This window comes from Nestor notabilis, unplaced genomic scaffold, assembly GCF_000696875.1.
Source record: "Nestor notabilis isolate BGI_N333 unplaced genomic scaffold, ASM69687v1 scaffold23381, whole genome shotgun sequence".
NCBI lineage: Eukaryota > Metazoa > Chordata > Aves > Psittaciformes > Psittacidae > Nestor > Nestor notabilis.
The window spans coordinates 4,976-21,218 of record NW_009916364.1 but is presented as its reverse complement, the minus strand read 5'-3'; the positions used below and the strand labels follow the sequence as shown (position 1 = coordinate 21,218).

General features: G+C 54.9%; 1 protein-coding gene across 1 annotated transcript; it reads right to left on the bottom strand.

The window, feature by feature from the left end:
- Positions 1 to 4: 4 nt before the first annotated feature.
- On the bottom strand, positions 5 to 14,335 carry TNPO3 (transportin 3; the record flags this gene model as incomplete). Its single annotated transcript, XM_010024550.1, has 15 exons — positions 5 to 37; positions 433 to 493; positions 769 to 845; positions 1,735 to 1,826; positions 2,510 to 2,701; positions 2,787 to 2,926; positions 3,638 to 3,729; positions 4,061 to 4,168; positions 4,733 to 4,879; positions 6,383 to 6,521; positions 7,623 to 7,798; positions 9,509 to 9,652; positions 12,615 to 12,771; positions 13,069 to 13,142; positions 14,135 to 14,335. Coding segments are annotated over 15 exons (1,833 nt in total), but the record flags the coding sequence as incomplete, so codon positions are not given.
- Between the last annotated feature and the right edge of the window lie 1,908 nt (positions 14,336 to 16,243).

Here is a 16,243-nt window from a genome sequence, read left to right as displayed (position 1 = left end):
TGTGCTTGTTCAGGGTCTCCGACAGCACGGGCCAGATCTGGGTGGACACGGGAGGAAGGGGGTAAAGCTCAACCTGGACACGGGGTATCCCCGTCGCGTCACCCCCACCCCTGTACCCTCAGGCAGATGCCACTTGGGTCCCCAGACCAAAGGGCATCTCCGTTATGGGAGATGTCAATCAGCTTTATGGAGGAGTAATGACCTGAAGAGTAGGTTAACACCTCCCGTGCTCCAAACCTCCCACGAGCAAGGACATTAAAGCATCTGGGACATTCCCAGAGCCAAGAGGGGTTTGAAGACCCAAATCCCTACTTCCAGGAGGGAAGGGGCTCCAGCAGCAGCTCCTCTCCCCAGTGCAGAGGTGCTGTCAGACACCTCCATCCATCCCCCTGCAGGAATTCCATCCCCAAATTCATCCCCACTGGCACTTACTTCCTGAATGACTTTTTGGCACGGATGGATCTGTCCATTTTCTACAATGGGGTTGGTGTGTCTGTGGGAAGGAGCAAAGATTCCACGTTATTGTTATTAAACAGGGGAGTCTGGTGGTCAAAAGGTGGGTTTGGAGCCTCAAGCACCCACCAAAGCTGCTGGAAAAGGATCAGAAACTGCCTCAGAGGGGCTGAAGAACCTTGAACTTGGTGAAGCAGCAGCTTCCAGCCCCTTCTTTTTGGGTCCAGAGGGAAATGAGCCACCACTAACAGGGTTTAAGTCTCTGGATGGGCAGGTTGGACTCAGCGGCTCATGTCCCAGCCCCTCGTTCCTTACCTAAATATGACAGCAAGTCGATCCAGGGGCACAGTGGGGTCTGAGGAGAGGCCATTGCTTGGCTCCTGAGAGAGCAGCTGGAAAACAAGGGAAAACAATGGGATGTGGGGCCTTTGGGCAGCCCCATTCCATGTGAAGACTGAATAAACACTGCCTGAGCACCAGAGCCCACCAGCAGCACCTTCACATCCCCTCTGGACCAAAGCAGAGCAGAGAGCTCCTCAGACCTTGCCCAGGCAGCCCCTAGTCTCAGCCACACGCACTCTGAAAGCTCAGAGAAGCTTCTCTTTTTGCCTCCTCCCCTTTCAGAACCTCCTCAAAGGGGTCTCTGAAGGAGAAGGGAGAAGAACCGAGGTGGAAGAGAAGCCTGGGAGCTGCCAGGAGCAGGCAGGAGCTCTCAGGAACCCCTCCTGTGCAACTCCAGGTCACCCTGAAAGACACAGGATGGACACATCCCTTTTCTTGAGGCTTCCCTCCTTCTCCCTGCCATCCTCGGATTTCCGCTCTGTTATCCTGGATCTGCATGGAAAGGTCACTAAGGGCCACCACGTTTTGGGGATGGGCAGAATGTGACCTTCCGGGATCACATGTGCAACAAGGAGATCAAATTCCCATGTTCTCCATCCTGGAGATGCAGAGTGAAAGCTTCCTGCTGCATCCAAGGTGGGTTCAGGAAGGCTTTTTGGCTTCTAGCACCTCAACTGACTTCCAGGGACCATTTTCTTCCCATTTAACCCATCCCAAGCTCTTCCAGCCGCATAGTTCTCATCCAGGAGAGACTTAGGGACAAGTTTTATCTTGCTCCTGGTCTCCTCATACACCTCTGGCTTTGAGGACACTCAATTGCTGCAGCAGATCAGGCCACCAGGCAAGGATGGCACCACAGCAGCTTGATGGCCTCCATCCATCCCACCCAAAGCAGTGGGGGACCAGGAGCACACCAAGGGAGCTCCAAGCAGGACGTACCTTCTTGAGCGCCATCACTTGTACGGCACAGAGTTCACTGAGGCACTCTGCTATCTTCTCCAAGGGGAGCCTGGCCAGGACCAAGGCTGTCCCTGCAAGGCAGGAGGAGACAGGCTCAAGGAGCGGGAATGCAGTTTGGGAATGTGGTTGGGGAAATGCAGGGTAACGGAGGCTCCCAAACAGGCCATTCCCATGTTCATGGGCAAAAGCTCCCCGAGATTGGCAGATGCTTCTGTGCAGCTTGTTCTTGGGCTGAACCAGACACCAAAATCCCTCTGTAGGGTGGGAAGGAGGAAGGGATGCTGGGAAATGGGGATGATCCTTGAAAGGACAAGGAGAATGGCTTTAACCTGCCAGAGGGGAGATTGAGATGAGCTCTTGGGCAGAAGCTCTTCCCTGTGAGGGTGCTGAGGCGCTGGCACAGGGTGCCCAGAGAAGCTGTGGCTGCCCCATCCCTGGCAGTGTTCAAGGCCAGGTTGGACACAGGGGCTTGGAGCAACCTGCTCTAGTGGAAGGTGTCCCTGCCCGGGGCAGGGGTTGGAGCTGGGGGAGCTTTAAGGTCCCGTCCAACCCAACCCATTCCACGATTCTATGATTTCAGTGGTTTCCTCTCACATTTCAAGTCTGGAGCAGGGATGGAGACAGACGATAAACCCAGAAAGGGTCTTTACCTCCTGCCGTGGGGACACGTGGCTGCAGGCGGAGACACTCTTACTGAAGCAAGCCCCTGTGAGAAGGGGCTGGACCCCAGGCACACCCGAGTTGAGGCACTCACCCTTGAGCAGCCCCACAGCAGCCTCGGGGGAGAGCGTGAAGGAGTCGAGGGAGCGGGCGATCTCCAGCAGCCCGTTGAAGTGCTGGGCCATGTGGTCCCGGCACACGGAGCAGATGTTGTGGATGGCCTTGGCCGCCGCCGAAGCCAACCTCCTGTCACACAGCCCCTTCATCAGGTACCCCAGCACGGGATCTGCGGAGCAGGAGGGAGTGAGGCTGGGCCCTGGGGCCCTGGGCTGGCCCCGGGCAGAGCGGTGGGGCGGCGGGAGGACACTCACCCAGGAACTGCGGGTTCCTGTCCACCACCTCGCTCATCTCGCCCACCAGCTCGATGCTGGTGTAGCGCACGGCCGTGTGCACCGTCTCGGGGAGCCGGACCACCCCCTCCAGCACCTCCACCAGGGTTGGGTTGTTCTCCCTGGGCAGGGGAAAAGCAGCCAAGGTGAGCTCCATGGACCAGATCCATGGGGAAGGTGTTGTACTGAACACGGTCCGAGCGCTGGGTCGCCTGGAGCCAGCTGGGTAAACCCCATGGTTGTGGTGCGGTGGGTTTGGAGACATGGGTTGGGCAGAAGCCTCTGGGAAGAACTTAGAGCAGCTCCAGTGCCTAAAGGGGCCACAGGAAACCTGGAGAGGGGCTTTGGACAAGGGATGTAGGGACAGGACAAGGGGAATGGCTTTAACCTGCCAGAGGGGAGATTGAGATGAGCTCTGGGGCAGAAGCTCTTCCCTGTGAGGGTGCTGAGGCGCTGGCACAGGGTGCCCAGAGAAGCTGTGGCTGCCCCAGCCCTGGCAGTGTTCAAGGCCAGGTTGGACACAGGGGCTTGGAGCAACCTGCTCCAGTGGAAGGTGTCCCTTGGGGTTGGACTCAATGATCTTTAAGGTCCCTTCCAACCCAATCCATCCTGTGGTTCAAGTCCCTAGTGCAGGCAGAGGAGACCCAAGGAGGCCCAACAGCTTCACACAGTCCCAGCTCCATCCTGGACCCATATTCCAGGCCAGGATGTGGAAACCTCCAAGGAAGAACCACGCTTTGATGCTCTATTTGAGGTGTCCCCACAAAACTCACTTGGAGGCACCTCCTGACCCCCCAGCCCCTACAGACACAAGCAGGGTGGTCAGCACTCACTGGTCAACACTCTTGGCTATGGAGGCCATGATGAAGAGGACAGCTTCTGTCACCTCCCAGGGGGGATTCCCATCCTTCAGCGTGGCATAAAGCTGCAGGGGAGAGGATCCCTCACACAAAGGCTACAAACACACCTCAGGGGTATGTGGTTGTGAACCCCACCATATAAGAGCACCACATGCTCCTCGTTTCCTCCCGTACACCTCAAACACCAGGCTCCTGGCGTGGACCTGCCCAATTCCACCCACCAGCCTGGTATGTTGGGACCACAGGAGCTTCCCCCACGTGGTGTGAGACCTCCTGCTTCTCCCTGAACAGTCCCCACCACTGCTGCACTTCCCTGTGCACGATGAGACCACATGTGTGAACTCCTCCTCATCCCAAAGGCCAAGCACGTGCCTCATGATGCTCCTGCAAACCCACCTGAGCAAAACACTCCACTGAGCCCACCAAGAAGATGAGGTCTTTGACCAGGTCCGAGACCCGCATCCGGAACTCCCCAAAGTCATCTGTCTCCTCTGGGACACCCTCCTAAGGAGATGAGGGAGAGGAACAGGGTTAGAAGCTCAGAGGAATCCAGATCCTCACTCAACCACAGCCAGGACAAGACGAGCAATTCCATTTCAGAGAAGATCCATCATTCCTGCCCTCTCCTCCCTGGGTCAAGCTACTGAAGGGGATTTGAAGGAGATCCATGCACACACACTGTGTATTCCTGCTCCAACATGTAGATGAAGGGATGGGAATCAAGGGGATGAGGAGTTGGAAGGAGGACAAAGCACCCCAGACTTCAGGGAGGAAGATGACAGCACTGCGCTGTGAGCTGAGCTGTCACATTCCAACTAAAACACCCTGGAGCAGGGAATGATGCAGGTCCCAAAGTGGGAACAACCTGGGGGAAGGTGGGAGAGGGTCATCTTGCAGGAACCAGACACCAGGAACCTCTGGTAGGACAAGACTTGAAGAGAAGAGCAGTTTTAAGCACTCTTAATCCTCCCTCTCTGCAATTACTGCTCTGGAGAGTGAGCAGTGAGGATGGGCACATCCCATCATCCCAGCTGCTTCCAGAGGGAAGGAAAACCAACACAGCCTTACGTGGTCTGAGTCGAGCTGGCAGTGTCTGGCCAGGGCATGGAGAAGGCGCTGGATGTAGGCTTTGAAGATGCTGTGGATGACGGCATCGTCCGTCTTGTAGAGGTGCTCCCCAAGTCTGTACCAGAAGTTGAAGGAGATTTCTACCACCTATTTGGGGAGAAAAACGTTGTTATCAACACACTTCTCTGTCCTCTTTGCTCTGCTGCTGCTCCCCAAACCCTCTGAGCGCCTGGGGTACCACACATCCCCGCTGGTGCTTCACCACAGCGTGAGGAGCAGCTCCGAAGGGGATCCGAAACGGGCTGAGTTCACCTGGAAACCTCCCAGCAGTGAAGCTCCTCTGCAAAACTGACTCAGGAGCAGAAGAACTGTCTCTTCCTCCCATCACCTCCTTTCACATCATTAGATCTGCCAGGAGGAGGTTTGATCTGCCTGATCCTGACGGGATTCGTGTCGTTCTGCTGTCTCTGCTCATCCATCAGGAGGTGTTTAACACTCAGCCTGACCCAAGGAGCTGCAGGGCATTTTGCTGCCACCACCAGAGCCACGTTGGTGGAAGGATTTCATCACCTAGAGCTGATCCTCACCACCCATGACCTTGCATCTAATGGCCTCGTGGCCACCATGAGTTTGGGTCTAACAACATGAGGGGGATGTTAACCTCCATCTCCAAGAGAGCAGCTCAGGCTGGAAGGGGATGGGGATGTTGATCCAAAGCCATTCCTGGAGAGGGCATTAGCTCAGTCAAGACCCACCTCCCACCTGTCATTCAAGGCTGATTCCCTCCCCCAGTGGGACCTTAAGTATGGAGGGAAGGAAGGGAGAGCACCCCAAAATCCCAGTGGGCACCTCTCTGCTCCCCACTGGGTTGGGCCCCTCCACAAAAGAACCTCCACCTGCTGAAGTCTTCCAGTGCCTGAAGGGGCTCCAGGAAACCCGGAGAGGGGCTTTGGACAAGGGATGGAGGGACAGGACAAGGGGAATGGCTTGAACCTGCCCGAGGGGAGATGGAGAGGGTCTCTTGGGCAGAAGCTCCTCCCTGTGAGGGTGCTGAGGCGCTGGCACAGGGTGCCCAGAGAAGCTGTGGCTGCCCCATCCCTGGCAGTGTTCAAGGCCAGGTTGGACACAGGGGCTTGGAGCAACCTGCTCTAGTGGAAGGTGTCCCTGCCCAGGGCAGGGGTTGGAGCTGGAGGAGCTTTAAGGTCCCTTCAACCCAAACCATTCCATGAAGTCACCCAGGGATCAGCTACTGGGATTTAGTGAAGCTTTGGAAGAATGGAAGTGGGGTTAAAAGGAGACCTCACTCTACACATAAAGCTCTGTACTTCAGACATTTGGGGAGCTCTGATGCACAACAGCTTTTCACTTCCTCAGAGGGCAAAGTTCCCCTGAGTCCCACTTGGACACATGCAGAGAACATCAGGAGGGGTTTGGTGCTGTCCTCACAGCCCCACACATCCAGGAGGCTGGGAGAGGGGAGCTGAGCTGGAGTCCTGCCTCACAACCCAGAGCTGATGCTCCGAAGCCAGCAGCTCACAGGAACTGAAGCCTCCCAGCATGAGGCCACGCAAGAGGCACGTTTCCTCCCTGCTGACCCAGCTCTGGAGGAGTGAGACATGGGGAGAGAGACCACGGAGCAGCCTGGCTCACCTCGTACTGAGGGTGACCTGCACAGATGAGCAGCAGCTCCAGGGTCCTCAGGTCTCCCAGCCCCTGGCCTGGGGTACACACTATCTTATCGAGGAAGGTCTCGCAGAGCTCGGTGAACACACGGCAGTAGTTGAGCACCCTGGGGAGGAAAAGCAACGAGTCAGAGAGCTGGACATGGGATCACACAGCCCAGCACGGAGAGGCTGGGGCTGTGCAGGTAACACGCTCTGGAGCTTCAGCTCAGGCCAAGAGACACCCAGTTCTGCTTCAGCGTGGAGTCACCAGCTGGGAAACAGAAAGGGGAACTTGGCTTTGCCCAGAGTTAAGTGAAAACACCCAGTTCCAATAAGCAAATGTTATGAAATTCTCACATCAGTCACAGCAGCTGAGAAGACTTCTCCAAACCCACAGCATGGGGCAGAGGGACATGTGAGCAGCTTGGGTCTAAGGCAGCACCATGAAGGTGCCACGTTTCAGAAGGCAAAGGTACAAACCTGCTCTAAAACTACACCCAGGATATCCCAGTGCCCAAGCACTGGGTGACACCAGAGCTCCTCTTCTGATAGAAACAGTTCAGTGGTTGACTTTGAGCTGAACTATGAGCTTCAGCCTGCTTGAAGATGGCAAAATAGACAAGGGGAATGGCTTGAACCTGCCAGAGGGGAGACTGAGACGAGCTCCGAGGCAGAAGCTCTTCCCTGTGAGGTGCTGAGGCGCTGGCACAGGGTGCCCAGAGAAGCTGTGGCACAAACTGGCCTGGAATCAACTGGGGCTGCAGGTCAGGGGGTCCCATCAGAGCAGCGACGTTTTGTAGCTGCCAACATGAACTGAGCATTGGTGTCAACGTGCTCTGTCGAAGCGTGAAGTCAGGAAGGAGGTACATCCAGTGGGAACAGCTGAGCTGGGTGTGGATATCTGGAGCAGCAGGTCGCTTCTAACCTCTATTTAAAGCTGGTAAAGCATCAGCTGCACCTCAGGACACTTCCCTTGCGCTTCACCCGCTCCAAGGAAGACCAACACCCGTCCAGACCTGCTGACAGCCAAAGCCTGAGCCCAGCCTCATGCCCGGAGCACAGACTGGTCCACCATGGCCAAGGAAGTCACTTGTCTTTGTTCCACAGACACGTATTTGCACAGCAGACTTCAGAGACTGCACAGAAACCAGCACCAAGCGCAGACAGACACCGGCACAGCTAATGCTGGTGCTTCTCCTCCCTTCCCAGGCTGGGAGCTCACTTACTTGTCCAGGTCCTCCCGTGCCACAGCCATGTGATAGGCACTCTCCAGAGTGAGGACCCCCTGGAAGAGCTGCAGGGCCAGGGGCAGGTTGGTCTCCACGTTCTCGATGGCGTAGAGGGCCGAGCACACACAGTCCGAAGCAGCTTCGTGGAGGTTTGATGATGTCTTGTCTTGTTGCTGCAAGGAAGGAGAAGAGGAGCCCAGTGATTGTGGTATGGAGTGAGCTGGTGATGGAAAACCCAGGGCTTTGCTGCTCCTGTGCCCAAAATCCATTGCAGAGGTTCGCAGCCACCCACAACTCACTCCCACCAGCCCTGCAAAGCCTGTGCTGCTTCACCAGCCTGGTCCAAACTGACCCCATCCCATTGAGTCTTCCTCCAGAGAGGGAAACCCAGGAGGAAAAATCCCAACTGAAATCCAGGGAAGTTCAGAAGAAAAGAAAACACAAGTGGTGTTGCTCAGGGGTTGTGTTGGGACTGATCCTGTTCAACACCTTTGTTGGTGAGGTGGGCAGTGGGATTGAGCACCCTCATTTGCTGATGACAGGGAGCTGTGTTGGTGGGGTCATGCTGGAGGGAAGGGATGGGATCCAGAGGGATGCAACGGCATCAGGCTCTGGGGAACAGCACCAGAGGGATGTGGAGCTGCTGGAGCGAGGCCAGAGGAGGCCCCGGAGCTGCTGCGAGGGCTGGAGCAGCTCTGCTCTGGAGCCAGGCTGAGAGAGCTGGGCTGGGGCAGCTGGAGAAGAGAAGGCTCCTGAAGGGGACACCTTAGAGCAGCTCCCGGGCCTCAAGGGGCTCCAGGAGACCTGGAGAGGGGCTTTGGACAAGGGATGGAGGGCCAGGCCAAGGGGAATGGCTTGAACCTGCCCGAGGGGAGATTGAGATGAGCTCTGAGGCAGAAGCTCTTCCCTGTGAGGGTGCTGAGGCGCTGGCACAGGGTGCCCAGAGAAGCTGTGGCTGCCCCATCCCTGGCAGTGTTCAAGGCCAGGTTGGACACAGGGGCTTGGAGCAACCTGCTCTAGTGGAAGGTGTCCCTGCCCGGGGCAGGGGTTGAGCTGGAGGAGCTGTAAGGTCCCTTCCACCCAAACCAGGCTGGGGTTCCATGATTAAATAAAAGCCTTTCAAGCTCTGTCTTTTCTGTTGCTCTCCAGTGTAACAGCAGTTCACGGAGGGGGAAGGATCACTGATGGCAGCAGAGCAGGAAGGTTCCTGCACCCAGCACCTCCCTCTCGGCAGCAGCTCTGCCTTAGCCCAACATGCTGCAGGCAGCAGTGACCTCTGCTGTCCCCATCTGCTGGTGTGCACCCAGCTCCACAGGAAAAGCCAACATTCCCAAAACGTGGGGAGGAGAAGCATCATGGACAGATCTCATGGGGGTTGCTGAGCCAGGTGACTGAGTAAGACCAGGCAAAGGCATCTGCTCAGGAGAGTTTGTGGAGTCTTTCCAGCCTCTCCAAGAACAGGGAACGATGCTCAGCTCTGAGCTCATACTCCCTGGATCAAAACAGAACAAGGGCAGGAAAGAGCAGTATCGAAGGAGCTGCAGAGCCTCTTCCTTCCACACAAACAGCCAGACACACAGAGGATATTCTGTGAAAGCTCTGCCAACGCTTTTGGTCCATCAGCTTTGTCTCCACATCAAATTCCTGCACTAGGGACCAAGCACAGGGGCAGAGGAAGCACCTAAGGGTATTTCTGGTTTCTCCCTTGGGAGCTTGCTCTTCCCTGCCTGCTAGCAGAGCAGAACAACCTGCCCTGTGGAGCGGATGGAGGTAAAGAAGCAAGCAGAGGGTTCCTACTCAAGACGGGAGGGATGAAAGTCACCTTCCACACCTCCTGGTCCTCAAAGCCCACCAAACCCTCATTACAGAAGGCAAACACTCACCAGCACCTCGAAGAGGAGTGACAGCAACTTGCTGTTTGCCATGAAAGTGCTGTCCAGGACCCCCAGGTTGAACCAGCTCCCCAAGCACCTGAAGATCTTGATGAGCATCTTCTCATCGTTGCCTGCTTTCTCCACACACGTCATCTGCAGCAGGACAAGGAGGAACTGGTCGGGGACCCAACAGGAAATTCCACAAGCAATATAACAACTAACTCTTGAAATGACATCCTGGAGTGTCCACAATTAGCATCTAGAACTTCCCTGTGAATCCTGGCAAGACACAGAGGGCCTGGGACAGCCAGGAGAGACCCCTCCAAGAGGCACACAGAGCACAGGTCAGGGCAATTCCAAGCACAAATACAGGCTGGGAAGAGGATGGACGGAGCAGCCCTGGGGAGAAGGAATTGGCTGCCCCATCCCTTGCAGTGTCCAAGGCCAGGTTGGACACAGGGGCTTGGAGCAACCTGCTCTAGCGGAAGGTGTCCCTGCCCGGGGCAGGGGTTGGAGCTGGAGGAGCTTTAAGGTCCCTTCAACCCAAACCAGGCTGGGGTTCTACGAGTGTTCTCTCAAGCAGCAGTGCTGGACCCAGTGGAAGCAATAAAAGCACTCTGAGTGTTTTCACTCATTCCCAGGCCACCAGATTCCTGCAGGATCCTGTCTCAGACCAGTGGAGCATGGACACGAATGAGCTTCCTACATGATACATCCCTAAACTCAATCCCATCCCACTTTATATTCCTCACCACAAAACAACTGCTGCCAAAGATGGGTCCTGAGGGTCAGACCCACCCCAAAGGCCACCTTGAGGACATGTGAACCATCACTCCTGAAAGGAACCTTCCCTTGCCAGGCTGAGGGAAAGGAAGAAGAGGTGGACATGCAGGTCCTGGAGAAGGATCCCAGACTCCTTTCTTCCCAGAAAAGAGCCTGGATAAGCCAAGCAATCCTGCCCAGGACATCCTCCTCGCTTGACGCTTCAATCCCGAAGGTGGAATATCATACTTCATGGCAGTATCCTTTTGTAATACCTCTTTTTTTAACTCAAGAAGGGGAATTTAGGATTTAAATCCTATGGAAAAGAATTAATTTTGGGATTTACCATGGAAACTCCTGGCAGAAGCAGAGGAAATCTGAACAGAAACTCCTATGACAGCACTTTGTCCCTTGGTGATCCTCACATCGTCTCTGGAGAGGCTGGGAGCAGCCAGAGCAAGGTGACACTGCCTGTCTCATCGATGTGACAGCCAGGCTTCTCCCACAGGTCCTAGAGAGGGGCTGGAGGTTGCTGGGGGGGGGTGGCACAGTGCAGGGATTGCAGGAAGGTGAAAAGGGTTTCAGGAGAGAGCAAGGACTCGTGCAAAGACAAGCATCAGGAAAAGGTGGAACCGGGCTCCCCTAACAGCTGTGCTGGTCATGGCATGGAGCTCTGCGGGGTGAACACAGCGGGGGAGTCTTCTCAAGATCCGAGCTGCCTGGAGCAGAGGACACAGCTCAGCTGTGTGAGCTCATACAGAGGATGAGAGGAAATGGCCTCAAGTTGAGCAGCTCCAGAGCCTAAAGGGGCTACAAGAGACCTGGAGTTGGAACTGGAGGAGCTTTAAGGTCCCTTCAACACAAACCATTCTTTGATCCTAAAAACCATGGTTCTTCCTACCTTCAACAGCTACAACTCAAGGAATAGTGACCAGGAGGGTAAGGAGGTGGCTGGAACACACAGAGTGACCACAGACCCATGAGTGCAGGGCCAAGCACAGGAAGATGGGGCTGCAGAGCAGAGGAAGGGCTGCTGCTGAGATGCTGCAATGAAACACCCCAAACCCTGAGTCCACCTGGAGCCTGGTGACATTCACCAGTTGCTCAGTGGAATCACAGGCTTGTGACATGCTGCTGAGGGGATGTCATCTTTCCTTCTTCAGATAAGCAGCATTAAAGGGTAGACATTGATGGGAAGCTCTAGGGACTATGGCACATGCTCCATTTGAAGCCTGAGACAGGGTTGGCTGCTCGTTTACAGAGCTCAAACAACGCTGAAGAACATGAGAAGTCTCCCTGGCAAGGAAGGAGTTGGAAGGAGCAGTTCTTTTCAGTCCATGAAGAGATTCACCTCAATGCTTACTCTCTGTTCCCCAAACTTGCTCTGTTTTGGGGTCCACAACAATCTTGATCTTTAAGGTCCCTTCCAACACGAAGCTGTCTGGGATTCATTAGGGACTGTAGTGGTAGGACAAGGGGTAATGGCTTTAAACTTAAACAGGGGAACTTTAGGTTAGATCTAAGGAAGAAGTTCTTCACAGTGAGGGTGCTGAGGCACTGGAATGGGTTGCCCAAGGAAGTTGTGAATGCTCCAACCCTGGCGGTGTTCAAGGCCAGGCTGGACAGAGCCTTGGGCGACATAGTTTAGTGTGTGGTGTCCCTGCTCATGGCAGGGGGTTGGAACTAGATGATCTTAAGGTTCTTTCCAACCCAAACCATTCTATGATTCTATGATATATCAAGACACAAGATGTGCAGGTCTAGAGATGATGATCTCGAGATCTACATACACACACCCCTAAGGGGCTGAGGTAATTTCTTGCTTAGCCCTCAAACAACCCAAAACTAGCACTGCCTGCACTGGAATCCCAGCCTAGGCAACGACTGGATCAGGAGACTAAAGAGCTTTTCCTGAACTTGCAGCACACGGTGCTGGAAGAGAAGCCTCCACACTTGGTAGCACCACTTGAATCAGTGCAGCGTTCACAGGGACAGTCCACTGGAGAGGATGAGACAGTTACTGAGTTTCCACAACTAGCTCCATTTTCTACCCAATGACAAGAACCTGACTCTGACTTTGATCTGCTTGGAACTGAGATAAACCAAACCCAGCTTGTTTCACACATCCAGCCTGGAATAACCTGGATCAGAGACATGCAGTAGAAGAATGAATGGAGCCTCATCTACAAAAACCATGCAGATGGGGCCCTTAGTGACAGGCGTTAGTGCTGGGGAATGGTTGGACTTGATGATCTCGAAGGTCTTTCCAACCCAGCTGATTCCATGATTCCAAGAAACTGGATGAAGCTCTCCAGCTGCTGGCCAGGGCCTGGTCCCGCTGTGGTCTCCTTACCAGCAGAGAGATGACCGTGCTGGAGTAATAGGCCAGGTCCTCTATGATCTCGGTGCGGCGGTTGGCTCCGATGCGCAGGGACCGGCTGTGCACCTCCTCGGGCAGCACCGTGAGGATCTCCAGCAGGAAGGGGAGCGATGTCACGTCAGTGCTGTACCTGCGACAAGGGGAGCGGGCACGGGCTGAGAGGGCAGCTCCCAAACACGTGCTCCAGGCCAGGTTGGACACAAGGGCTTGGAGCAACCTGCTCTAGGGGAAGGTGTCCCTGCCCGGGGCAGGGGTTGGAGCTGGAGAAGCTTTGAGGTCCCTTCGACCCAAAGCACTCCATGACTGTAGGAGAGAAAAGCTTCCCTCTCACGGGGCTCTTTGCTGCTGGGGGCCTTTTTGGTCCATGCAGCTTCACCTCCTCCACATTTATTCAAGGATCAATTTAATGATATAAAGATTTACTTACTTTTCCACCAGTGTTTGTACGCAGCCTTTCCAGGAAGCCATCTGCAGGGCAAGATCTGCTATAGCTAAAGCAAGCTGGAAGGAGAAGAGGGAAATGGGTTCAAACTTCAACAGGGAAGATTTAGGTTGGATCTAAGGCAGAAGCTCTTCCCTGTGAGGGTGCTGAGGTGCTGGCACAGGGTGCCCAGAGGAGCTGTGGCTGCCCCATCCCTGGCAGTGTTCAAGGCCGGGTTGGACACAGGGGCTTGGAGCAACCTGCTCTAGTGGAAGGTGTCCCTGCCCGGGGCAGGGCTTGGAGCTGGAGGAGCTTTAAGGTCCTTTCCAAACCAAACCATTCCCTGACTCTACAAATAAAACAACACATTAATTGTAGAGACTGATACAATCTGCCCAACAGCTCAGGAGAAAAGGTTCTGTGACCATCAGAGCTCAGCACAGGATATTCATCCACGTTACCCCTGTGGTGTGCATGATCCCTGTGGAACACCCACCACCTCGAAGGGGTGACATTCTCTGCCGGGGTTATTTAAGGCTTGAACAGGCAGCTTTGCCTCAGTCTGTGCAGTGTCAGACAGCCCTATGCCACAAGAATTTACGGATAATGAGAATGAAGGGATTTCCAAGGACATGCCAGCACCTTGGGAGAAATCCCCCTGGATACCCAGGGCGCTGCTGGGCAGATCAATGGTCTGTCTCCACTGCAGAGCACAAGGGACAGACCAGGAACTATCCCTCCTCTCAGGATCTCCAAACAGCAAACAAGAGGATAGAGGATTGATTTAAGCAAAGGAACTCAATAATGAAGGAATTCTGTACTGGGAGACACGATGGGGGTGGCTGCAGGCATCAGCCTTCTCGGTTGTCCACACTGGAGGAAAAGCAACCAAGGGTTTTGCCTCAGAATAAGGCAAAGTGACAAGAGGTGGAGGTGGCCACCAACAGCATCAACTCTTCCTCCTCCACGCTCCTCCAGGAATGGCGCTGGCAGGGCTGTGACACCAGGCAGCTCCCAAGGGCAGGCCAGGAGCAGCCCCTGCCACCTCGTGCACCCTCTGCTCAGCACCTACCTGGGTTACGATGACCGGTGACAGGTCTTTCAAGTTCTGGATGTGGGACAGCAGCGAGTCCCGCAGGGAAGCGTGGGAATCCGTGGGGAGCTCGTAGAAGGAAGTTTGGATCTTCATCTTCATGGTCTGTGCTGCGAAGTAGCAGGATTCCACATCCTGGTGGATCTGCAGCAGCTGGTCAGAGATCTCCCAGGCGTGGACCTGCAGGAAGCACAGTCAGTGAGCGAAACCCAAATTCCCTTTGGGAATGATGATGAAAATGGACCCTCTCCCCAGAATCCCCCCTGATTCTCAGCAGCAGAGTCCGTGTCGTGCTGCCATCACACTGCAGGTGATGCAGCTGGTTAAGGAAGGTGCTGGGGCTGTGACACCCCTCCCGGTGAGCTGAGGGAGCTCCCACCACCAGTGGTGGTGCTCATGGCCTCAGTACCACAAGCCCTTCAGGAGAGCAGCTTAGAGAGTGATCTGGTGCCCACCCTTGCAGTGAAGAGCATGGAGAGGTGGGGTTTGGGCTAAGGTAGACAACAGTTGCACCTATTACACAGCAGTAGAAGCAGAAAGAGCCCAGCAGCGGAGAAATGGGAAAAGGATGGGATAAAAACCTCTCCAGGTCACACTAATGGCATGTAATTGCAGAACTGAAGCCACCAGCCCTGTCCAAGAGCACAGGCTGGGTCTGGAGATGCTGCAGCACACTATGGATGTGCCAAAGGGCCCGGAGGAGAGCCAGCAGTGAGGGAGATCAGCATTCACTAGGCCTGGTACAAGACTGAAGGCACCAGAAGGTACAAGGAGAGCACTGGGTGAGCCACAGGACCCACGGGAGAGCCTGTGCCACCGTCACCTCACCAGGATGGGGTCAACATCACAGCCCAGGCACCGCTGGAGCTGCTGAAGCACCTACTACATAGGGTTTGGTGGGCAAATGAAGCCATCAAAGCTTGGCTGGGCCACCAAGTGCCACCAACCCCACCACTGCTGGAGCACATCAGCATGGCTTAGGCAGAACACTTGGGCTGGGGGTCTCCCGCTGAGGAATGAGATCTTCAGAGGACTCAGATGATCCAATGAAATCCTCTTCCTTTCCCAAAACATCTGCAACATTCCAGCTCTGGAAACATCATTTGGTTTTTCCTTAAAGATTAAGGCTTTGTTTTCCCACAGCACTGGAAATCTGAATTTCTGTGCATAGGTAAGCTTGAAGTAATCAATCCACACCGTGTGTGCAACCAACACGGAGCACCTCGGCCCTGCACCCAAAACCTGCTACACACGGCCAAGAGCACCCAGGAGGAACATGGTGACCATGTCCAACACTCATCAGACTGTTTTCTATCACTATGAAAACCACAGAATCCCAGAACCCAGCCTGGTTTGGGCTGGAAGGGACCTTAAAGCTCCTCCAGTCCCAACCCCTGCCCCGGGCAGGGACACCTTCCACTAGAGCAGGTTGCTCCAAGCCCCTGTGTCCAACCTGCCCTTGAACACTGCCAGGGATGGGGCAGCCACAGCTTCTCTGGGCACCCTGTGCCAGCGCCTCAGCACCCTCACAGGGAAGAGCTTCTGCCTCAGAGCTCATCTCAATCTCCCCTCGGGCAGGTTCAAGCCATTCCCCTTGGCCTGTCCCTGCTTTCAATAGGTGTTCACCAAGCCTTGAAGCCCCCAGTGGTCAAGGAGAGCACCCTTCTGGAGCTGCCTCCTTCCAGACCTGCTCCTTCCCTCCTACCAGGCTTTGATCCTTGTCCAGCTGCCTCTGTGCCCAGGGGCTGTTAAATGAGCTCTCTCCAGTAACTCCAGCTATTACGAGATGGTCTTTAAGATCCCTTCCAACCCAAACCAGTCTATGGTTCTATGGCTCGTGTGTTGGCTCATGCACCTTCAGGCAGCTCCAGCGATGGTTCCCTGGACTGCAAATCAATACATAGGGAAAATACAGGGAATACGTAGGGAAACTAACTAAAAATGAGGAAGTGTTTAGCAAGAAGAGACCTTTATGGCAGCAGAACAGGTAAGAAACACCTTAAAGATCAATAACCTCTTGGTCTTTGCCGGCAGCTCTCAACCACCAACGCATCTTGCTGCTGACCACAGCCAAATCTTCAAGGGATT